The following is a 24360-nucleotide window of genomic DNA, read 5'->3' as shown; positions in this document are numbered from 1 at the left end:
TTGCTGGTCTTAATTTTGTATGGGGGAAACAAATCCCTTTTTAATTTTTGTTTAAAAGACAGATTAAGTCTGGAATGATTTATTTTCTTGCAGGGTGAGCCAGGATCACAAGGCAAATGGGGAACTGCTGGAACAATTGGAATAAAGGTGAGGTTTAAAGTTAAAGGAGCTATCATACACCCAAAAACCCAATCGTCATCCAATACTGTGGTGTTTACTTAAGTGAAGATTATGTGTACATGTTTACTGGTTTTTGTATATTGCTGCATTTTTTTTTTTTTTTTTTTTTTTTTTGGGGGGGGGGGGGAATCGAACTGAACAATAGGGGTAGGGGAGGTAGGCCTATTTGATTGCTGCTTTCTCGACTTTGACAGATACATTCTCTGGAGGATGGTAATGCTTTGAGCTTTAAAAATAATCAGTGAGCTTTTAGAGTGAAATGAAGGCCATGTCCCAAATTGTTGGCTCTGTCTGGATCAATGCCTCTTTGTGCTTTGAAGTCCTTACTAATTCATACTTAACAACAGTCATCGCTGTAGCCATAGCTGTAGCCGCCAATTCTAATAAAGCCGTTAATCAAATTATTATTCCCAAATAATTACTTATTCTATTATTTTTCATTGAATGGTGGTGTACATGAAATAAACAAAATATGACATGTTGTTCAAAAGACAAATTCTTTTCCCAAGAGTGAAATTGCATTCCCATGAATAGTGTATAACAGCTGTGCATGTTTTATGTATCTGTGATAGATGTTTACAACTGCTACTCAACCTCAAGTTCATTCTGATCGAAAAGAAAACATGATCCCAAACTTCCTGCATGAAATATGGGAATGTCACCTGAGCTTTTCGTAAAGAAAACAAGAAAACATCACCTTGGGTTGAAGTAGATGCATGTCTAAACTTCTTAGACACAATTCCCCTGTGTCTCATGATATGCCAACATGGAAACAAGTCTGGGTGAATTTATAGCTGGCAACTTTTATCTCAAGCATGTGAAGTGACTAGTTTTCCAGCGCTGTTACTTTCAGAACTTCACACAGTATTTCTCTCTTTCACACCTAATGACTTGAGGATACAAACAAATTAAGCTCCCACATAAATATTGCTTTTAAGACTGTTTTCCTCTATCAAGTTTTTGTAACAGTTTTCAAGTGATTTTTGGTTGAACAAAGAAAAGTATACTAGAGTGGGATTTAAACCAATGACCTCTGGATTAGATTAAAGTGCAGGCAAACAAGATACATGAACAGAGTTTACCATTTTCAGGATAAGAACCATTAGTCTAATGTTATTATTTGCTTTTGTTTCAGGGGTTACGGGGTGAATCTGGTCGGCATGGCTTCAACCCCGGACAAGGACCCAAGGTAAAATCGAAACTAGCACTTCGTTAATTTTGCTTCCCAACCCCACAAAGCACTCCCGTGCGCTTATTAAATTGTAGTTCTGAACTCCCTGTAAGGGGATATTTGTGCAGCCTGAGCCAGTGGCTCAGTGTGATGGTTAAAGGTACTGTACACGTTCCTCACTTGTTGTATATGCATGAAATAACAAACCTGACAACATTTGGGCTCAATTGGTCAACGAGAATTACACAAGAAAAAACACTCTGGTTACATTAGATGCATAATAAAGGGCTTCAGCTGCAGTATCTTACAATTCAAGTGAGAAATTACCTCTTTCTCAAAAACTATGTTACTCCAGATGGATCTGTTTCTCAAAAATCTTTCATGCTATAAAAAGCTCTCCATTACTCATTACCAAGTAAGTTTTTATGCTATTACTAAATTTGAGTAACTACCAATAGTGTACAGTGCCTTTAAACTGATCTGCAGTATAGTCGCTTCCCATTGGGTTGTAAATCGTAGCTGTGCAGATGCACTCCAGGATTTCATACTTCTTGTACAACGACCTACCTCTTTCCCTTCACCCTCTGACCCCACCTAGCGGGCCACAGCTGCGCCGTTCCTTTCACTGGCTCCGAAAACCTTCTCAGAAGTAAAACAATGGAGTTTAAGATTGAAGAAGACATTATGGTGAATGTCCTATTGCACTTTTATCACTTTTCTCGCCATTTTACAGTTACAGTTACGATTCTCTTACTGTCTCACCAGTCAATGTAATTCACTTTGGTTTGGAATAGTAGTTAGAGTATGCCAGTAGCTCGATAAGATATCATCTACTGGGCTCGAAATTAACACTGGACTGCTGGCCTGTGGCCAGTGACTTAAGCATCAGGCCAGTAAACTCATGGCCAGACAAGCCTGGTGTCTTGTGTTTTTCAATTGAATAATAATTCTTCACTGTGTAATATCTTGGTTACCAGCCAAAACTCCTGACGATGACTAGAGCAAGCTAGTGGGAATGTTGAGACTAATGGGAGACTTTTCAACGCTAGGTGGCAGCAGACTTACGGAGTAAATTTCCATTGTTTACGTAGTTCTGAACATGCGCGTAATTCTGAGAACAATAGCTTTACCCGGTAAGTCTGCTGCCACCTATCATCACAGAAAGTCTCCTATTAAGAACACACTCCGTGGTAGTGCAGTTAAAAACGATCCTATAAGCTAAAGTAGAAGTCCCAGCCGATTTTCAACCTTCCGCCCAGGTAGTAGTTGAAAAGCAGAACAGTCCTTGTCAGTACTTTCTGCTCTATGAAATCGAGCCATATTTGCCAAAACGGTACCAATTCTACAGACATGGTGTTCATTACAGTCATGGTGTGGTGCAGAGGGTTAGGGTGATGTACTTTTCCTGTAAGTGAGTCACAGGCTAAGGTTTCTAAAGTCAAGTTAAATATTACACATGTACATGTAGTTAGTAACTGATTGTAGTTTGTTTCCACAAACTACAATTGATTATTCAAAAAAATAGGTAAACTGGATACAAATTTTGTTCAGGGGAAAAAACACTTGCTTGAGTCAATTTGTCTTTGTTCAACCCAAAATTATTTAAAAATTTACCCAGTCAGTTTAAAAAAAGGACATAAAAAAAAAAAATTGTTTAACAAAATGGGTATAACTCTTTGATTTGTTTTCAATTCATGACTGTTGTTGCACAATAATTTGATGTACAAAGATATCAGTGTGTGTACAGATCTCTGTTTAAAACAAACTGCCTCCCTTGGGAACAATCTTGACACTCTACCTTTGAATTCCAGGTAGTTATGAGTTCTCACAAATTTAGCTCCCTTGTTTTCCTGGGCACAATGCATTGCTACCAACCCCAGTAAAACGAAGTCCCCATTGAAGAGTTGTTGCACTTTCACTGCCAGATGACCCTGAGGTGTATGGGATGTTCTAAGAAAACTCAAAAATAGAACAAAACCTTCAAAAAGGTCTAAAAGAAAAGTAAAACCATTCATGAATGCAAATTGATACGCTGAGCTAAACCTTTTATAGATGCCGCAAATTGGACCTCCCATTTTGCTCTTTCTAAAACACACATGTTTCACCACCTGCGTGTTCTCTGATATTTTCGTAAAACAAACACGGTCATCACCCTTCCTTATGCTCCCCTCTAGTCCAGCCTGCCGGAATTCCAAACTTTGTATATTGTTGTTTTTGCGAGCTGGAAAACGTTCTAGGCCATCACAACTTTTGGTGTTTGCAGTTCAATAAACCTGCAGTAAAAACCTTGACTTTTGTGTAAAGTCCCTGCTGTGGCAGAGCTCGGATCCAGCCGACGCCCCGCGGCCTGGAAATGAGGTATTCACCAACGGCCTGTAATTGGTTGCATAGTTACAGTGTATGGACCCAGCAAATAATTTGGGTAACTGTTTGAGACATCTGGTTTATGTTTTTGTGTTTTCATTTTTGTGTTTTTTTATTTTCTTTTTATGATAGGGGGACACCGGGTTGCCTGGGGAAATGGGAGATGCGGGACAACAAGGGGCCAAGGTGCGTAAGTGTACTTTACGTTTTGTGGTTTTGGTTTGAGGCGGTTTTTTTTTGTCTCCATTTGTTATGATTGTTTTGATGCTTAGTAATGATAATAATATTTTATTCAGACATATCACAAAACATACAGATAAAACACATTTAGAAAAATACATTTCGTATAAAAAAAATCAAAATATGACAAATGAAAATTTGACAACAAACCAAGGAGCAAATTAAAAAATGGGTTTCCTAGGGGAAACAACTTAAGTGAAATAAAACACTATCACCATAAGGGGTGTGTGCTTGGTTTTAAAGCACTGAATAAACGCATTGTTGTTGTTTATTTTTCATTCATTGGAAACAATTGTTTACTTGACAGGGGGAGACAGGGGGAGTAGGAATTCCTGGACTGGAAGGAAACATGGTAAGTTACATCACGTTCATTCAAATCATTCAAAATCCAACTGTATTTACTTTGATTTCATTGGACTTCGGCCACTTTAAACTGATTATTGACCCATTTCACCGGACGTCATCATCAAAATCATCTTGGAGCACCATATTGGTGGTGTCACTGTGCGTTATTCAGTGCAGGGCGCATTTAGGCAAGACGGCGTTTACAGGTAAACCTATGTGCCCACCAAAATGGTGAGCGTGGCACAGTCGCCGCGTGTGAAGCGCGTGCAGGTGATCAATATGCTTGATATAATATATGTATTTTCCCACTGTTTACAAACATCAGGTTCCATTTGCGAGAGATCAAAACTAATTGTTTTACTCATTCTCAAAAACCGTGTAATTTGAAGCAAAGATATTTTAAGGAAACTATTCCACCATGGCCTTGTTTAAATATGTGAACACTTTAATACTTTTAATCTTACCAATATTGTGCACACCCATTTAACCACAAAATAAGATCATTTCAGCAGATTTGTTTGAAAGCTTGATTGTCAAAGATTTTGATAAAAGTGTTTTTTTCTCTGTCTGTCTGTCTCTCTCTCTTAGGGTATGGTTGGAATCCATGGACCCCAGGGCCAAAGAGGATTCGAAGGATCAAGAGTGAGTAAATATTTTGGTTTTGTTTAAACTTATTATAAATGACCATTTAAAGTAAACCCTTGGTCTTTGGAATTGGTCGATTTGATCTATGCAACTAATCTGGGAAATTGTATAAGGTGGAAGCGTTTTTGAGATCTCGCCGGAATTCTGGAACGGTTATGTCCATGCAGGAAAAGTAATCCGTAACTTGAATACAAAATGGTACACTGTTTTATTGAGTTAACATCAACCGCTGTATATTCAATACATCACTTGTCACTTTGTCACAGCTTATGTTTGCTTTTTATATAAGATTGTTTACATTACCATGCTTCAATTATATATTTTTTTATTTGTTTTAAAATAAAGGGACCACCTGGAAGGTCGGGGGCTTCTGGCGATTCTGGCCATCAGGTAAGGTTGAGATTCATTGCAAAAAGAAAGATGTAGTAAACACTTTTTAATTATAATTAATACAAATAATAAGTGCTCTTAGTAATCAAGGAACGTGTGTTGTATTTTCAGACAGGCCAGGATTTTAGCTCTAAATTTGTGTGTAGCAGAAACTTGATTCAGGTTTACCCATGCCCACAACTGCGCCCATTTTCATTGCTCTGTTTACTGTAAGCAAAGAATCGGTGCTTACGGAAGCAGGGAATTCTGCCCTTATGTCAAGCGTATTTCACCAGTTAACAAGGATTTTTGCTTGTGCGCATGCTACTACAGGTTATCTTGGCATTCTTCGCTTGCCGGCTAGCACAGAAATTTGGCGCTTGCACAGTAGGCAGAAAATGGTGAATTTGGCCATGAAATTGGGACCTGGTTGATTCGAATGCAACCAAAAAGTTTCCTACCTGACCACCTTGGTCATTTTGCATAATGCTCAGGGCTGCTAAAATAAAATTATGCCCCAACTGTACTATGGATGTTGTCATTTTAATATCTAGATTTTTTATTTTTACAGGGAGATAAGGGAATTCCAGGTCCGTTCGGTCTACCGGGTGAGGAAGGCTCAGTGGTAAGATACATTTGAGTTTCTTCTCAGGGGCGGATTGTGTTAAAGTTGGGAGATTTTCGGTAAAAAAAATTCAAAGTAGTATAAGAAAGATTCAATTTTCAAGTTCTTTATACCAATGCACTAATGATTCTAGAATCGTTTTTCCAAAAGGGGTAGAAATTATTTTTATTCGTGTTTTTTTTTTTTTCATTATCTGTAAACCAAACCCAACAGTGGTACATTGTTATTTTTGATATTTTTTATAGTTTTTATAATTTTGACCAGCGAAGCTAACATAAATATTTGATTGTTCATAACAGGGTCCTGATGGTGAACAAGGTCGACAAGGCAGGCGTGGTTTTCCGGTAAGATGCCAAAATTCATAAAATTTCTCACAACTTGTGCGACAAGGGTGTTTTATCTTCCATTATTATCTCGCATTTTCGACAACCAATTGAGTCAAAATTTTGACAGGTTTGTTATTTTCTGCAAATGTTGAGATACACAAAGTGGGATGACTGGTCTTTATCGAAGACGTCCAGTGCCTTTAATCAATGCTCTTTATACAAAGTGTCTTTATTTGGAAGACTTGATTACAGACACTGTGAGTCATAGATCATATCTAGAACAAAGGATTTCCAGCAGGGGTTCCTAGATCATGAATCAACCTCTCAAACCACTTTACTGACGGACAGAATAAACAAGTTAATCAATCACATGAGCACTTGTGTCATAATAACAACATCAAAAAGTTATTAATATATTGTTATTTATTGCTCTGCTCTACCTAGATTCCACTTGCGCAGAGGTAGGGTCAAACTTTTGTAACTGACCCTGGAAAACAAGAGTGTAATTTCTATCGGAAAACCTCCTTGTTATAGAATGGGTAATTTCATCTGAAATGTCCCGTCTGATTAGAAATCCATACATTGAAGTCTGAGAATCAATTCATGTATGAATTATTTCTCAGATTTTCTAAGGGTTAGTATCGATTTGTAAATGCTGCAGCCAGAGATGGGGTAGGTAGTCGCTGTCACCTCGCTAAACTTGGATGGATTTTATGTTCTTTTGAAAATACTGTGACAGTTTTTGGCTGTTACCTTAAAGGGTCTGGGTACTTTTTGTAGGACAAAAAACATCATTTCCACGGATTTATATTAAATGTAAACAGTTTGAAGATAACTATGGTTGAAAGCTTCCCTGAAAATATTAGTTGCTGAGTCGCTGTAGTTTTGGGAAATGTTTTACTCATTTCCTAAAAACTACAGCACCTCAGCAACTAATATTTTAAGGTATGCTTTCTACTTAGTACTAGCACTATCTTCAAACGGTGCAAGTTTAATGTAAATCTGTGGACTTTGTGTTTTATGTTACAAAAAGTACCCAAATCCTTTGAACAAGTTTTTCTGATTATATTTACAGGGTTATCAAGGGACCCGTGGTAATCCAGGTCAACCAGGCTCTGATGGAGCACCGGTGAGTTGAGCTTCTTAGTAGTTGAGCTTCTTAGTAGTGGCCTTAGCAGTGGGGGAGAAGGAGCTGGAGCCCCCTGGCTCAGAACTCTAACCACCACAACCACCCCTACCCAAGACCCTAGTCAGATAAAAAAATATATAAAAAAAAATATGAGAAAAAAACGCACTAATGAATGGTTTGATACATTAAATACGCCCCCCCCCTTGCAAAAAATCCAACCCTGAATTGAAAATTAAACTTAAACTTAAATGTTTGTTTTAAATGATGTCTTTGCCCCCCATCCCCTCAAAAAAAATGTGGCCATAAAAGGACACAGCATTTTGACCTAATATACAAGTTCATGTCATTTAACAATTTTATATCCCTGTTGTTTTTTCTTAGATAAGAGCAACAAAGTTGTAGTTTGTTGTTAGATTTGATATTTTATTTCTTGATTTCAGGGGACGAATGGAAGACCTGGCCGACAGGGTGCTGGTGGAGAAATGGCAAGTTCTTTTTTGTTCCCTTTTTTGAATAAAAGTTTCCAGTTCTCTCTATTAAGGATCACTGGTGCAAGAAATTGACTTCTAATTTGCCTGTTCCTTGATGTAGAACTTAAAAGGTTATTCAAACTGTATTTTTACACGATGCATTGTTTTGGAAATTCTTTGCCTGATGTTTGTTTCCCACCATTTTATTATTTTAGCTTATTTTAACCCGTAATTTTTTTTAGTCTTCACACTTGATGTAGCTTTGTACCTTAATCTTCGCAAATTTGCATTATTTCACACAAAAACATAAAACAATTTCAATGCACATTGCTCAATTGAAAGAGCGCCAGTACGCTTATCCAGAGGTTTCAGGTTCAGATCACGCTCTAGTCAGTTCTGTTTTTTGTTCACCCCAAATTAATGAATACACTTTGTTTGTCTTACAGGGAGGTATTGGCCCACATGGAATCAAAGGTGCACAAGGCCCACTGGGAAATATGGTAAGGCCACCAACACTTTTTTTCTTCTCTTTTTCTTCTTATTTTTCCTCAATTTTTGTTTATCTCCTTCACAAAATTAACAGCATTTTTATTATTAAATAACTCTAGAAAGCACATGGTTGCTAAAACATACATACAAAGATTAAGAAATAACTTTGTTTTTATTTTATTTTTTTATCAAATGTTCACTGTGTGTTTTCTATTGTAAAGCTTTTTAATAATTAATGTAATATTTTTAATTATTGTAAATTATGCCGCAATTCAGCGGTATGCTGCGATGGCATTTTTAAATAAATAAACCAATTTAGTAACCAATTTATAACTATCTGAAAGACATTTCTGTTTTGAAAGAACCATCAATACCTTTTTCAAGAGTCAAGAAACCTTCCAGTACAAGAATAGCAAACTGTAATTTCTATGAGAAATCACATCTTCACAACCAGGACATCAATGTCTTCAACATAGATTTATAAATTCAACTTGAAATGTACTCTGTTCTGTCTAATCCATTTTCTAATCCCTTTGAAAACCCTTAGAACTGTGATTTAAAATAAATGTTATTTCAGGGTTTTTTTTTAACCTGCAAGTTCTCTGTGACTTCTTCGTTAGATTAGGTGTGTTCTGTATTTAAGAGGAATGTTAATTGCTTTTTGGTCTCTATGGGATTTCTCCACAGGGTCTCCCTGGTGACATTGGATCTATCGGGCCAAAAGGTGAAAAGGTGACACATGCTTTCATCAATTATCTTACTGTATGTTTCTTTATTTGTATTGCTTTCTAGCACTGCTTGAAGATTTATCATGCTATACTTTGTCTGAGTTTGTCTGCTGTTCCAACAAACTAATCTCAGACCACCCCACTGAGATTTTTATCCCAAGTCACTTGATTGATTCTCCAGGTCAGAGACTCGGCTCGATTCTTGGTATTTGTATCTAGACCAAAGACTTGTCTGTTTGTTTGTCTGTTTGTTTCTGTACAACTACATCCCGCTGAGCATTTTAAATTAATTTGTTTAAAGTAAGAGGCGATGTCTTGTTCTCTTATATAAACAGAACACACAAGTGTTAATACTATTAGTTATTATACAATGCTTGTTTAAAAACAATATAAAATTATCCTTTTTTATGTGGATGATTTGGTAAAGGTAAAATAATGCACTTTTTGTTCTTGTTCTTTTCCTTCTACTAAAGTCCAAAAGAAAACACATACTTTTCTTCTATTGGTTGTTAATGCATAATACCAGGTAGGTATGTCTTTCTTCCTTGCCATTGTTGCCTAATAAAAGTCAAGTTTTTCTGATCCCATCTGTCAGGGTAGTCGTGGCAGCAGAGGCATCCAGGGTGACCAAGGCAACCCTGGAGAAAAGGTAAATATTACGCTGCGGAGATAAACAATTGTGTTTTAGAATCATTTGGGGATGAGTAAAAATCATTGCAATCCACCCTCTTCCATCATGGAGTTCCCAGTGAATATCATCCCCTGCTTCCGAGTAAGGTCGCGATTTCCAAAAATGCTTCACGAACAACTTCACAAAACCAAAATTCATGGTTCTCAGAACTTTCATCAGACCAGAAATAGTCTGTATGATTATTATTGACAAAACTTAATTACCTGTAATTAATACATCTACAATATAAGCATTTGATAAAACCAGCCTGCTGTACATATTTGGTTGTGGGGTTACTGGTCAAGAGCTAAAACTGTTGTACTCTGTCCAGTTGTCCAGTGGATATTTTGATCCTAGCTGTTTGGACGAATTAATTTTCCAGGAAAGTTGCAGCAAGTGAGAAACAAACTTGCAGGTATTGGGGTTAATATTTATAAGGCTTTACCTGGGAATTGGTTTTATACAGTGAAAAAGCATTACAATATTCCGGGTTATCTGTTTGCTGATACGGGTATAATATAATTAAGATAGTTATGTCGGTTTTTATCTCAACCTAACAGGGAACTAATGGAGAATCAGGAGCAAAAGGAGAATCTGGTGAAAATGGACCTAAGGTGAGGTTTTCTTCTTGTACATTGGTGTCTTTACTGGTGTCTTGGAGCAAGGATTTCATCCTATTTTCTTAAAGATTTTCATTTGAATCCTAATGGTGCTCCTAAATTAACTCTTTTAAACACAAGTTTCAGACCTTATTATGTTGTACTTTGTGTCTTTGCCAAGAACTTGGATCTAACTTTAATATTATCCTCTTTTTTAAAGTATCGTCATTCTATTTTTCAGGGTTTGATCGGCAATAAAGGACTTGCTGGAAATCCTGGCGATATTGGATCGAGGGTAAGTACTCTTAGCCTCTTCAATGATGAATTCTTTTATCACCAATCAAAATTAAAACCATTAAATAAATCAACAAATTTATTTTGATTCTTTCAGGGTGCAGTAGGGGATCAGGGGATTATTGGTCGCCAGGGAGCTTACGGACTTAAGGTAATTCCACTTTGGATCGTCAAATAACTCAAATTAATTTTGCTTGATTTAATGTCTTTTGAAATTATGCTTACTAGACAAAGATTACCAGCAAAAATGGCATTCCACATCAATGTGGAATGACATTTTACCTTCTCTGACTGGTATCCTGCTAATTTTTGCTTAGCAGCAAAATGTGTTTGCATTATGTTGTGCTTTTAAAAGCAACTCTATGAACTTGGGTCCCTGTCCCTTAAAAGAAACCCAAATCTTCTCGCACCTAAAATGTATTCTTCTTTAAGAACAGAAATGACAAAAGTTATTCTGCAGTACTTGTACAGATCCTGATTTAGCGAGAGAATAACTTATAAGAATAGACAGACATTGTTCATTCCTTGGTTCTCCACATAAGGAAATGACATCATTGTCAATTTCTCATCATCAAGATAGATGAAGATAATAAGAGTTTCCGGGCAACCACTTCCATCATATATTTCTTATCATAAACAAAGTCAGGTTTGTTTTGTCATCACTAATCAATATCACAGCCAGGTAGAAAATGAATTAAAAAAACTGTCTTGCCAATGCTTCCCTGTTCTCCGGTTGAAAATGTTAAAGACATCAACCAAAGTGTCATTTACTTATCACTGTGATTATCAAAGCTAAATCTAACATGAGTTTTGATCATCTATGTTTTGATTAGGTTAACAGACACAAGTAGTTACTAATAATGATGACTAGCTTTAAGGTGTTGAGTACTATTTATGAGTCATGACAAAGTCAAGGTCTTCTTGTCTGGCAATTAACCACAATAATGTCTGCTTCACACCCAACAAAAATTCAACTTGACAGCTTAAATAAATAGTGGGGGATTCAGCCCAGTTCACTGCACTAAGCTTTTTGTGATATAGACCTAAGGAGCTTCAGATTGAGTTGTGACTTTGTCTTCCTCGTAAGATGTTGTTTAACATCAAGTTAACCCAGTCAGTTTCCCTTGTGCTTTAGTTTTCTATATGTCTTCAATATAGTTTTCTATATGTATTCTATATTAATTGATACTATCAAATTGTATAGGCTGTGTAAGTCTCACAACTATCAAAAAACAAAAACCATATTTTCCTGTTTAGACAAAGTTTTTGAAAATGCACACGACTTACACAGTCTAATTTTACAAGAATTTGAGCAAATCTTCCCCTCTGCTTTTGAATCGTCAGCATTTTGTCATTTCAGAATGAAAAAAACAAAACAATTAAAAAAAAAATCAAAATGGTTCCATGGTGTGACTACAAATACTTTGATCCTTCAACACCAAGCCTCAGATCCTGTTGTATTTCTTACTATTTTAAATGCCATTATTTGCTTTACAAATTTGAGTGTGCAAAGTATAAGCTCTAACTAACATGATATACAGTATGTGGTGTTTGAAGCTGTGCATTGTATGTATAGTAGGAAGTACCTATAACTAGTAAACTTGCAGGGACTGGGACAACCATCGCAGCAAACCCTTCCACTCCACTATAAAATTGTCAGTTTTTTGTCATCACCTCCATATTTAACATTTCAAAATGATTCCATGGTGTGACTACAAATAGTTTGATCACTGCAACACCAAGCCTCAGGTCATCATGAGAGAACAACCTGTCCTGATATCTACCCCCTCCCCCCCCCCCACAGTAAGTTGTAAGCTGGTTTGTAAATCAACCTTAATGACTCTGACGTTGATGGATAACCTGACCCCGTTTTTTCAGTCCTCATAATCAATTCTTGTCATTGATGGATCAAAGGAGTGAATGCACTATAATTGAAATAATATTTTCTTCTTCTTCTCCTATCAGGGCTTACCAGGGGATACAGGGTCTGATGGACAACCAGGCTTAAAGGGTTCTATGGTAAGAAAGTGTCTCTCTTAAGACTCTATCCATCGTATCATGAGACCGGACTTGAGACATGAGTGTCTTGTCTTGGGTTTCCTGGATTTAAACATCAAGGAAACATTTATCCTTAAAAAAAATGCTCTGCGGAAGTGTTTGATCCCGTAAGACAACTAATTGATTAGTAGGATTTGAAACTTTGCATAGTGGAATTCTGACCTAGTCAGGTTTTGCTGTAACACCGTGTTATGATAATCTCTAAATGAGGTTGGGTGGTTCTGAAAAGAACCGTAAGTTTCAACTCAGCGATTATATCAGAATGATCTCAAAGCTTCACATTGTTTATTTCATCTTTGGACATATTTTTAACTCCACCTATTTTCAATTCTGTTAGTTTATCAATACAAGTTACTTTTAAAATGATAACAAAATTCACAACTGCATTAAATGTGGTTGTGGAAATAAATTTGGAGGTGATCTATTTCTTTTTCTTTTTTTTTGCTTTCAGGGAGACCAAGGCATACCAGGGACAACTGGAAGAAGAGGCAAACATGTAAGCTCTAATTATTTGTCATAAACAAATTTCTAATCCTAGTCAATGTAACTTTCTTGTTCTATTTTATCGGTTTCAGGTTAAAACAAAAGAAAACTTTGATTATAATATATAACAAATCCTGGTACTTTTTGTTTTGTTTTGTTTTAGGGTAGAACGGGTAAACCCGGAAATCCTGGAAAAAATGGAAAAACTGGTCCTCAAGTAAGTACCTTCTGAAAGTCCTCTTAAATAACTAACTTAGGCCGTGTCCGAAACGGCTAGATCGCGCGCGTCTGCCTATTCTTCAACACTGGTAAACGCGCTGATCTAGACCTAGCTGTAGCCGAAGTCGTCGTTTCAGACACGGCTTTAGACACCTATCTGTGGATGAAATTACATTAAGTCTTAGATAGCCAGACACAGAATATTTCAGATGAAAAGATGGTTTCCTCATTTTCTTTAACAATAGTGCCAGCGAAAATCGAAAAACACACTGCACAAAGCTTAGAGTAATTTTTCATTTCCCCATTTGGTGAAAAAAACATGCAGTTTTCAGCTTGTAAACACATTGTCCTTAGTTTTTCTTGAACCAAATTTAGCTGTTGCACTTTTTTTAGTTTCAGATACAGTTTCCTCGAACATGTCTTTTTTTCCAGAGTATTTCACAGAGAAAATGGTTTTAGTAAAAATGCCATAATTTCTTAAGTAAGCTTTCAGACAAAACTTAAACAATGATGTTTTTATTCTTACCAATCTTGATTAATACTTTAAACGATATATTTTGTTTTCTTAACAGGGTCCTGTCGGTAACATAGGACTTCCTGGTCTACCAGGTGAGAGGGTATGTTCACATAGATTTTCCTTTGATTTATTTTTTATGATTTGGGGCAAAGAAATTTTGACTAGAGCGGGATTCGAACCAAAGTCCATCGTAAACATTCCAATGCCATCTAGCCCTATGTTGGCGGTCTCCCTATTTTGACAACTCTTTTTTGTTTGAGGGTGCCAAAATTGAATTTTAGTGACGGTCTTTGCCAACTTGTTCCAAAAATGGTAATGCCTGAATGACGGAGGAGTTTTTTAAATAAATATTGTCTCATTATACCACTGTGGACGTTTCCCTCATAGTCAAACCCTTTTTGGAACCTTGGGTTCCAGAACTTTTGGTTCCAGCAGAACTTAAGTTTTTATCTTTGAAGGAAACTAAATCAGGTTCTTTGAAGTTAGAATTCAAGCCATTTTGCTTGCACTGAAAATTCTCTATAAAAAGGTGTACATACCATTTGAAATGTGACGCCATCAAACGTTTTGGATTTTTACAAACCTTGTTCTTGAAGGGTGTGATCAAACGCAGTGGCATTTTGCAGCAGTTAACCCGTTGTTAGATGCTTGAAACTTTTTCCATTTTCATGAGACCTCTTTCTTTTTATCTAAATGAGTGGATCACATTTGAACTTGGAGCCCCTCTTAAAATGTTTCACTTTTTTAGTTTCATAATTGTATCATCTTTCTTGTAGGGTTCACCAGGAGGGCCTGGACTGAGGGGCGACTTGGGCACACGGGGAGTAATGGTAAGATTTATTCAACAGTAAACCAACTTCAGTCTGTGTTAAATTTTGTGAAGTCTAAAGGATTATGAAACAAATTACATATTAAAAAAGAAAGTTATTTCAAAAGAAATAGATAATTAAAACTATTACCTTTTCATTTAATTTTGATATACAAAACTCTTGTATTTTAAGGAAATAAGGAAATGTGTGCATCCATTTTTTGTAATTTTTCAAATTCTGAACGACCTAAGTTTTTTAAAATAATTTTTCCCATGACAATAACTCTACTGTTCTCTCTAACTGCCCTCATGGCGTCATCATTAAATATTTTGTACTTTCAGCTCTGTATGTTTCGAGAGTTTGACCTATATTTTTTGCTTTTGGTACTTTGTGTTCTTGTGGGAGGTTGATTATATAAATAATAATAACACACCTTTTTTTTTTTTAGGGTGAACCTGGCGCTGCAGGTAATCCAGGGCTGTCAGGAGTAAAGGGAGCTGCTGTAAGTATTACATTTTTAACCTTTTCAAAATGATTTCAATTTGTTTTATATCTGTGATATGAAACCTCCCTTCCTGTTGTCCCATAGTGTTCTTGCTGTAGGTGCAACGTTGTGATGACATTTAGTCACAACAAACCTCCATTTGTTTTTTGTTTTCTGTTGCCCTAATAAGTTTTCCTCAATTAAGACCTGTCCATTCCTTGAAACACCAGGCCTGGCTCTTCATGAAAGCAATGGAGGCAATTGCCTCCCCTTGTGGTTACTCTTGAAATGTTCCAATAGAAACTTACAAAACTGCATTGGTGAAAACAGGAAACAACTCTTGAAAGAGATGTGATGGCTTGATTAATGGAGGATATTGAAGTTGTTGTCAATTCGTTTTCAAATTGTTTTTTTTCTTTCTTGTTGCCCCTTACCTAGAGTGGCTTTAAGCCTTGTTTGGCCCTGGGCGAACTTGCATCAAAACAAACTTTTAAAAAACCCATTAACAAATGTACAGCTATAAAGGTCTTTATTAGTTATTCATCTTCACAATCCGGAAAGCACAAATACAAAGGTCTGCGTTCTTCTTGCCCCCCACACCCTCGAACACCCTAAACAAAACAGTGGAGGAGGGTTTATCAGAGTGAATGAAAACATTTAGAGTTTATACTGTTTTTGTGATTGATAAACTGATCTGTTTGTATTGACTTGCTTGTTTTGATGAAACAGGGTTTTGCAGGCTTGCAGGGAGTACGTGGACCACCCGGACCCCCAGGACTAGAGGTAAGGTGTCATCATATTTTTTTGATTCCATGTTGAAAGTCACTGATAAGAGCTATTTTTGGTCACTGCTTCCTCGCAGGGTTTCAGAAATTTAAAGAGATTTTTAATTGTAGTGATTAATTTTCTTGACTTTGCAGCTAGTACATACATTTTGTTCCTTTGGATTATGACACGTTTTCATAGGAATGATCATCAAGTTGTGGTGATTGTTTTTTTGAGTTTCTAATTAAATATGAATTTCTGAATATTGTTTTAAGAATAAATGAATATTTAAATGATTATTTAATTGGTTTGTAGGATTTTGATAAATTGGATAACTGTTACTTTCTTTCCTCAGGGTCCTGAGGGTCCGTTCGGAAGACAAGGTCATCCGGGACCTCCTGGATCAACAGTAAGTAAACAAACAAACTCCACTCAACTTTGTTGTTGTTTACATGTTTATAGATCTCTGTTCCAATTTTTGTTTGTATTTACTTGTGATTTGAGGCAATGCATGGTGAGGTAGCTATAAACAGCTATAAATAACTACTTGTCACACTACTTGTCACACTACTTGCTGGGTAGATTATGTTCTTTTTGAGACCTTGTCTTATACTCTACTACTCCGGAGTAGATTTGGGAGACTTCTCAGTTCTTAAAAGAACTGTCCTGCTTTTTAACTACTACCTGGGCGGAAGGTAGAAAAATCGGCTGGGACTACTACTTTTGCTTAAGTGAATCAAGGGGACTGCATGTTTTTAACGTCACAACCGCAGGTTGAGTTCTTAATTGGTCTCAACGCTTCGACAAGCTTGCTCTAGTCATCGTTATTTTCTTTTTTATCTGACAGGGTCCGCGAGGAGCACCTGGACCTATAGGACCTACTGGTAACCCTGGGCCAGACGTAAGTACACCCTCCATCATTTTATCCCAAGTTATGTCAATTTTTTCTAAAGCAACATATTTTAAGCACCCTCCCTATATAGCCCATTTCTGTGATAAGACATAAGTATATGACCTACCTTATTCATTTCAAACTTTTGAAAATTCCCAAAAATGTTTCACCTTGTTTTGTACAAGACTCCCAAAGAGCTAATTATTAGCTCTCATCTTAAAGGCACTGGACACGCTTGGTAGTTGTCCCAACATATGCATAAAATAACAAACCTTTGCAAATGTGGACTCAATTGGTCATCAAAGCTGTAAGAAAACAATGAAAAAATAAACGCCCTTATTGCAAAAGTTTGTGTGCTTTCAGATGCCTAAAAAGGGCTTCGATCAGGTCTGAAGTCTTTATATTTGAGTGAGAAATTAGCTCTTTCTCATAACTTTCTTGTTATTGTCGTCTTTGATTCTTTTCATTCCAGGGTCTTCCTGGGCCACCTGGACCAGCTGGAGAAGGAGGCAGTCCAGTAGGTACCCTGTCATAATGTTTCAGAACAAAAAATGGTTTCCAAATAATAGCTTGTTTTGAATTTGAACAAAGACAAATTTACTTGAACCAACAAACTCCAGAAATGTACTGGCGCTCTCCCAACTGGGTCTCTCTATTTATATAAGTCAAAAGGGAGCTTTTGTTTTCAATGACAGATGGTTCTTTGTCGGTAATGATGACATTTGGCGTCATCTGCGCATGCGTTTGCATTGAGGACGGTCAGCCCTCAATTTCTACTACAGTACTTGGGATGAATCCATGTTGTGCTGAAAACGACAATGTTTGGCTGAAAAACTACTTGCAGTCGCAGAACCATCCGTCAGGGAAAATGAAAATTCTCCAACATCTTTGGTGGAGGGTGCCAGATCTCAATAGCTGCATTGCTGTTCTTGTTTTTTGTCCTGGTGCCATCTAAAACTTTTCCCCATAGATTTTGTTTTAGTCGCTCTTGCAAAAAAAACTTTTAAAGTATTCAACCTTTTGTTTTATGAAAGCACTCTTTTTGGAAGGAAATTGTCATTGCCTTGCCCCAATCTGTATTAAATGCCTGGTGCATGTTTCCCTCCATCCTACAATCTAGTCTGTCTTAAGACGAATATCAATTCCTCCCTTCAGCTCCCCTGAGTTCTTTTTCACATTAAATCTCTTCTTGTAGTCCCCCCATACCAAGAGTGGCTTTTAGCCTTGTTTAGGACGAACTCGTATTAAAAGAAAAGTACAAAAAAATGCAAATGATAATTGTTGTGATTTGTCTTATGGTGAGTTCTATTGAAGTTTTCTTGTACTTATTTTACTGGTGGAATCACTCAGGGTCAAAGTGGAGACAAGGGACCTCCCGGTGAGCAGGGCCAACCGGTGAGTATCTTTCTAATTCCTTGCAATCTTTCCTTTTCAATTGTATATTTGTTTATAAATTGTTGTTTTTTGTGATGCTTTAAGAAGGTGTTTGTTTTCTTGGGAGCTGCGGGTGAACTTAGACAATGTCCATGCTTTTAATTTGTGTTTGATGATGTAATTTTGTTTTTATAATTTATCCTTACACCAATTTGTAATTTAGCTTTGTATACTTAGTAATTTCCTGAGTGCTGTGAAAACAAATTCAAAGGCAAATCACTTGGGTTGGATTGAAACCTGTAACTCTTACATAGCTAGAGCAGTTTTCTAATCTAAGTCTTACCACAAGACCACCGAGCTAGCCCGGTGGCGAGAGGCAGTTTGAACTCTATGTTTAAAAACAGATTTTATATTCTTTTATCCAAAAATTCAAAACTAACATCTATCTACTAACATCTATCAATTTTTTTTTTTATTTAACCAAAAAACCTCACAGTCAGTGAATTACTCAAGGTCTAAGAAATTGTCAAGAAAACTCTTCCAGAAAACTAAAGTTCTGGAAAACAAAGGAAACTTGTTGGTATGAGTCCATAACATAAAGAAGTTTGATGTTAATGAAGTTTTTTCTTTTCTTTGTAATTCAGGGTTTCCCGGGTATACCAGGAGTAGCAGGGGAACCTGGTCCGATGGGCACACTGGTAAGAACACAATACGCTTAGCAATTTTATTGTCTGCTTAGCAGCTTTTAGATTCTTCAACAAATGAATTGGCTAACAGGGAAATATAACTGGATTTTTATCCAATGTTTGTTTTGTTTGTTTAAGGGAGCCAAAGGACCACCTGGCCCTGCTGGAACAAGTGGCGCTCAAGGATCAACTGTAAGTATTCAGTCTTTTGTTTTCTTTTCCTTTCTTATCTAAAGTTCTTACTCCTTCCTTAAAGTATAAAAAAACTTTTTTTTTAAAGGAATGGTTGATTTCAGTTGTTACCAAAATTAAAGAAAATGTGTTAACACATTGAAAATTGTGCATAGTTTTCACTATTTACTCCTGACTCGCGCAACGAATTAAGCCCAATTTTTCACACAAGTTTGTTATCGCATGTTTTTAGTTTATCAAATAAAACTTGAAAACTGGTTGCGACTTTAAAGCCAGCTCCATCAATCCCATATAATACCTTAAAACGAATACTTTGCATATTAAGTAATTTATTGAGTTGAATTTTGAAGATTTATTAAATTTAATTTGAACTGTTTTAACAGGGACCCCAGGGTCTTCTTGGACAGCTTGGACCTCTTGGCCAGAAAGGTTTGAAGGTAAGAGTGTTTTACAACGCTTTAATAAAAGAAGAAAAAGTTTAGTCATTCACAAAAACAAAACCTGTTACAACAAAACCCCCTTATAATATAGTGGATGCCAGAAGTTAATCTTGAACATTTTGTTGATAATTTTTCCTTTTAGCCTTTGAGAAAGACTCTGCTAGGGTCGAAACGTTAGGCCATAGAGAAAATTTAGACAATCAGGAAAACAAAATCTGTTACAACAAAACCCCTTAAAGTGGATGCCACATCTTGAACATTTTGTTGATAATTTTGTTTTGACAAAGGTTCAACAAACAGGGTGAACAGACAAATGATTCCAGGATGAGAAATTTCAGAGTTTTATCTGAATTCAGAGTTTTTAAAGTCTACATGGTGAACAAAACTTGCTGTATTTTTCTCAAAATCAAATAAGTCATGCTTTGATCCTCTTTTCTAGCACTAAGGAAACTGTTTCCAAAAGCTCCTAAGAATCTATAACTCCATAGGTTGCCAAAAGGTTGAAATGTCATCATTTTAATAATATCTTGATCCCAGTTTTAGACTTTTTTGTCATCAATGACCATCATCCATGATAACGATGATGAAATGGAATGAATTGACTGTTTTGATTTTACTGTTTCCAGGGGGACCTTGGCTTGGCTGGTGATGAAGGACCAACTGGAAGAGATGGGAGTGAGGTATAACAAGAAAAAAACAAATTATTTGCAATAATTATGGACTCTTGTTTAAGGTGCTGTTTGGGTATTGTAACATGAAATGCAAGGGGTCGTTACTTGATGGACAAAATTTAAGTTGATATATTTTCTCTGTTTAGGGTCAACCTGGACATCGTGGACTGGAAGGTAGCAGTGGTCACAAAGGATTGAAGGTGAATGTTTTACTGCTTGCATGTAGCATTGTTTGTTAAATAATTGTCCTTTTTAGTGATTTTTGCTTTAACCACTCCCAACGCCACAAAATTGACCTCTGTTATAGACTTATTTGAAGTCTAGTTTATATTGTATTGCTGTAATGATCACTTATAGGGCTTTATTAGCAAGCCAATATTTTGATTTGAAAGAATTCTCTGTTCTCTGTTCTGCCAACTGATGCTGTAGTCTGACGTATTATTGTGTACATAGAATGATGTTAAAATATATCCCTATTATATGACAAAACTGTTTGTTTAATTCCATGCCTTTCATGTGACAGAACTTATTCATTCCATGCCCTTAATTAGGTCCAAACTTTTGAACGATATGCCGAAAATATGAGGAACAATTTAGCTTTCCAATGATCACACCAGATAAAGTTTGTTGTTTGGAACTTAGTTTTCTTGTTTTGTTCTTTAGGGTGAGCCTGGACAGCAAGGTCTATCAGGAGAAAGGGGTGATGCAGGAATCCAGGTAGGTTCAAGGACATCAGTCTAACATCGTGGACCCATTATTAAATGTGTATTTGCTTCTGTACGTCTCTTAATATTTATGCATGACGTCATAATTCTTACCCAAAATGAGGCTATAGGCGCACGTCTGCCACCACTTGCAGTGGCTGCCCTTATAGCCTCGTTTTGGGTTAGAATTGTGACGTACATGCATAAATATTAGGAAAGGCGATTGTATGTGTAAAAGCAACATGTGTCAAAGTACTCCCAATTCTGCACATGTAGTCTTGTGTTTGTAAATTGAATCAACCTAAATAAACTTCAATTTTGTCTATAATATTTAATAAGGAAACATTTGAAATCTGTTTTGTAACTTTTCATGGTTTGATTATGGTTTTCTTCCATAAGGGCGGCCAAGGAGCAACTGGTAACCAGGGTCCTAAGGGTTCAGAAGGTACTCCAGGCAGTCCAGGAAAGAGAGGTGTGCAGGGTACCAAGGGTGCTAATGGACCGAAGGTACAAGTCAAATCAGGGGGCAAATTAAATTGGAGAGGAGCAAACTGAAAATGGGTCCCCATGGGTTTGGCTCGGTGGTAGATTTCCTTGCCTTCCCTGGTTCGAATCCCACCGGAGGTACTATGTGGATTGGGTTTTCAGTCCTTACCTGACGGTGTGGGTTTTTCATTGAATATTTCTCTGTGGTTTTCCTCCAACATCTAAAACTGACACTTCCTTCCTTGTCTTCTCTCCAGTGGGTTCTTAGCTAGTACAGTGGTTTTAAAAGTTCTAAAAGCTCATCTTTCTGAGAGTCCATGGCTTCACAACCTGTCAAAAAAACAGAATCAATGCAATAGAATGAAATCAAGGACAGGACGGAATACTCCCTGTTGTAATTATAAACCAACTACACGTCCTATACATTATACATTGCTTCATAAAAACTGATCAATTTAACTCATCGTTTAGAAAGTATATAGGTGTAGACTTGGTCTGTTATATTGCACTTCTTTTCCAATGTCATGTATTAGGGTGAAGAGGGTGTCCGAGGGTTCACTGGTACCAGGGGACCGAGGGGACCTCAAGGTATGCAAGGAATCACTGGATCCCAAGGAGAAAGGGGTCAGAAAGGCCCTCAGGTAAGATGACCTTAATTATTTGTTGGTTAAACCAAACAAATCTTAAGTAATAGTTCAGTTTACTGTGAGAGTGATAGTTTAACAAAACGTATACCTTAAAATGTTATTGTAGATTATTATTGCAAAATATAGTTAAAGGCCTGACGTCGAACGTCAGGTCATTAACTATGTTTTGCCTTTAACCATTGGTCCTTTGGTTAATAAGTTGTTTGCAACAGCTAATTCTGTCTTCTAACTTATAATATTGTCACATCATTATTAATCATAAATTGTGATTGAGCCATTAGGTTGTTCACCGTCAGACAAGTTCTGGGGGTTTCATTTTGGTTTAGAACAAATAATAATTTCTTCCTGTGTTGAATTGCTCTATTTTTTGTTCAGGGACCAAGTGGAATATCAGGTCGTGATGGACCAGAAGGCCCAGCAGGTCCAACGGTAAATCATTCATCAGTCAATAATATCTCATCATCCAAAATATATGGATTCATGTTTGCGAAAATTATAGATTGTAACAATTAAGTTTACTCCCTCTGTTGGTTGTCAACATGATCTTTCCTGTCAAGGGAACTCGGTAGACACCCACAAGGGGATATAAACACAAAGCTGGCAACAGCCAATCTCTCTCAAACAAACATTGTTTTAACGTCTATGGTTATGAATTGCACAAATAAAGAAATTGTGATTCAATAACTCTATTCCTTGTGAAACCAGTGGTTTGCTTGGCAGGATTCGAACCCGCAGCACAACCTGTGATGATTGTTTTCCTTATACTACAAAATTCATGTATACATATCTTCACACAAAACAATTTAATATTTGGGGAAGGTTTATTGCCAATTAACTCAATTTATCAACCAATTCAAAATACGCAAAACTAATTTTATGAAATTCAAAACAGGGTTGATTTTCAATGTATTCGTTACATAACTTATTGATTTCTGATTGTTTTTGTTTTTATTTGATTGTTTCAGGGTGTTCAAGGATCACGAGGGACGTACGGCCCCAAAGGCTTTGCAGGAAATCAGGTTTGACTTCCCATATTCTATTGGTCATTAGGCTGTGTAACGGCTATGGTTGTGGCTACTGCTAGAATGCCCTTCTAGCAACAGCCATAGCCACAAATCCAGATCAACCTTTAAAGACATTTATTTTGGTAGAAACATTTCACAAGAGTAGGATTTAAACCTGATCAAGAGGTTATCACAAGTTTCGAATCCTCATGGTTTTTATAGTTTTATCATAGAATTTTTGTTTGGAGTTTTGTACTTGGCTATACCTTTGAGCATGGAATTTTTCATAGTAATATTTCACTTTTTTTTTGAAACAGGGTTTTTCTGGAGGCAAAGGAAACGAAGGTCGTGGTGGGGACCTTGGATTGGTTGTAAGTATTTTAACTTTTTTTTAAATTAACCCAGGTTTTGACTTGTTTTTATTTACTGTCTTTTGATTCCCCAAAGAGTTAGATTTAAACAAAATTTGATTAATTTTCCTCTGCAGGGACCAACGGGGCCATCCGGAGACAGAGGGGAGCCAGGCGACACCGGGCAAGAAGTAAGTCGAACTAGAAATCTTCTTACAGAAACAAACTTACTTTCGCTCTTCGTTTTGAGGAGGTTCTGAATCAGAATCCATTTTTATTTTGACAAAACGGGGGTTGATTTCACAAAGATAGTCTTAACTTAGGACGAGTAACCTAAGTCTTAACTCCTTGTAAAATCCAGCCCTGGTCCATGAACATCTGAAAAAGCTGATTCGATATAAACAAAGATGCACTGAGTGTAAGTTATTTGTTGGCGTAATGTTAATCTTTGGTGATTTTAATGTATACATTGTTTGTGTTCATAGGGAGGCCATGGTAACCAAGGTTTAATGGGACCATATGGAGAACAAGGTGATCTGGTGAGTGTGATTAATTTAATGTCCAACTAGAATAATCCCAAGAAATTATCTTTAGATATTTCCACTTTGGTTTAAAAATTACTGAAATTAATCTATTTAGCAGTATAGGCCTACCTGCTGCTAAAACATTATTGCAACTGCCTCTATAACCATGATGGTCTAGTGGTAAGACTCTAGGTCTGCTCAAGCAGTGCACAAGTTGTGGGTTTGAATCCCAACTGGATGATATGTGAGGTTTTTCCCACAGAACTTGGGACTTTACCACATCAGTGTAAGGGTAAAAACCAAATAATATTCTTTCTCGATGCTAAATTGAAGTATTTGAATGTAGTAATCAAGTTTTCTTATGAGGCATCTTTGATTTCATTACCAGAAATTTATAATAGTGAAATAGTG

The 24360-nt window shown here is 36.7% G+C and overlaps 1 protein-coding gene across 2 annotated transcripts in view; it reads left to right on the top strand.

Annotated features, from left to right (window-relative positions):
• The window catches only part of LOC139948452 (uncharacterized), a 60472-nt gene that overhangs the window by 24701 nt on the left and 11411 nt on the right, over window positions 1-24360 (top strand). For both annotated transcript variants that reach the window (XM_071946599.1, XM_071946598.1), the window contains exons 7-46: window positions 94-147; window positions 1316-1369; window positions 3848-3901; window positions 4263-4307; window positions 4889-4942; window positions 5291-5335; window positions 5886-5939; window positions 6239-6283; window positions 7341-7394; window positions 7835-7879; window positions 8311-8364; window positions 9041-9085; window positions 9677-9730; window positions 10312-10365; window positions 10592-10645; window positions 10742-10795; window positions 12610-12663; window positions 13154-13198; window positions 13349-13402; window positions 13977-14021; window positions 14698-14751; window positions 15179-15232; window positions 15944-15997; window positions 16335-16388; window positions 16827-16880; window positions 17344-17388; window positions 18222-18266; window positions 18890-18943; window positions 19070-19123; window positions 19507-19560; window positions 20190-20243; window positions 20381-20434; window positions 20898-20951; window positions 21338-21445; window positions 21958-22065; window positions 22447-22500; window positions 23037-23090; window positions 23393-23446; window positions 23563-23616; window positions 23911-23964. In XM_071946599.1, coding sequence (XP_071802700.1) covers window positions 94-147; window positions 1316-1369; window positions 3848-3901; window positions 4263-4307; window positions 4889-4942; window positions 5291-5335; window positions 5886-5939; window positions 6239-6283; window positions 7341-7394; window positions 7835-7879; window positions 8311-8364; window positions 9041-9085; window positions 9677-9730; window positions 10312-10365; window positions 10592-10645; window positions 10742-10795; window positions 12610-12663; window positions 13154-13198; window positions 13349-13402; window positions 13977-14021; window positions 14698-14751; window positions 15179-15232; window positions 15944-15997; window positions 16335-16388; window positions 16827-16880; window positions 17344-17388; window positions 18222-18266; window positions 18890-18943; window positions 19070-19123; window positions 19507-19560; window positions 20190-20243; window positions 20381-20434; window positions 20898-20951; window positions 21338-21445; window positions 21958-22065; window positions 22447-22500; window positions 23037-23090; window positions 23393-23446; window positions 23563-23616; window positions 23911-23964 — 2187 coding nt within the window. The remainder of the gene's footprint in view (window positions 1-93; window positions 148-1315; window positions 1370-3847; window positions 3902-4262; window positions 4308-4888; window positions 4943-5290; window positions 5336-5885; window positions 5940-6238; window positions 6284-7340; window positions 7395-7834; window positions 7880-8310; window positions 8365-9040; window positions 9086-9676; window positions 9731-10311; window positions 10366-10591; window positions 10646-10741; window positions 10796-12609; window positions 12664-13153; window positions 13199-13348; window positions 13403-13976; window positions 14022-14697; window positions 14752-15178; window positions 15233-15943; window positions 15998-16334; window positions 16389-16826; window positions 16881-17343; window positions 17389-18221; window positions 18267-18889; window positions 18944-19069; window positions 19124-19506; window positions 19561-20189; window positions 20244-20380; window positions 20435-20897; window positions 20952-21337; window positions 21446-21957; window positions 22066-22446; window positions 22501-23036; window positions 23091-23392; window positions 23447-23562; window positions 23617-23910; window positions 23965-24360) is intronic.

This window comes from Asterias amurensis, chromosome 15, assembly GCF_032118995.1.
Source record: "Asterias amurensis chromosome 15, ASM3211899v1".
Classification (NCBI taxonomy): Eukaryota; Metazoa; Echinodermata; class Asteroidea; order Forcipulatida; family Asteriidae; genus Asterias; species Asterias amurensis.
This window is presented reverse-complemented; position numbering and strand designations above follow the sequence as displayed.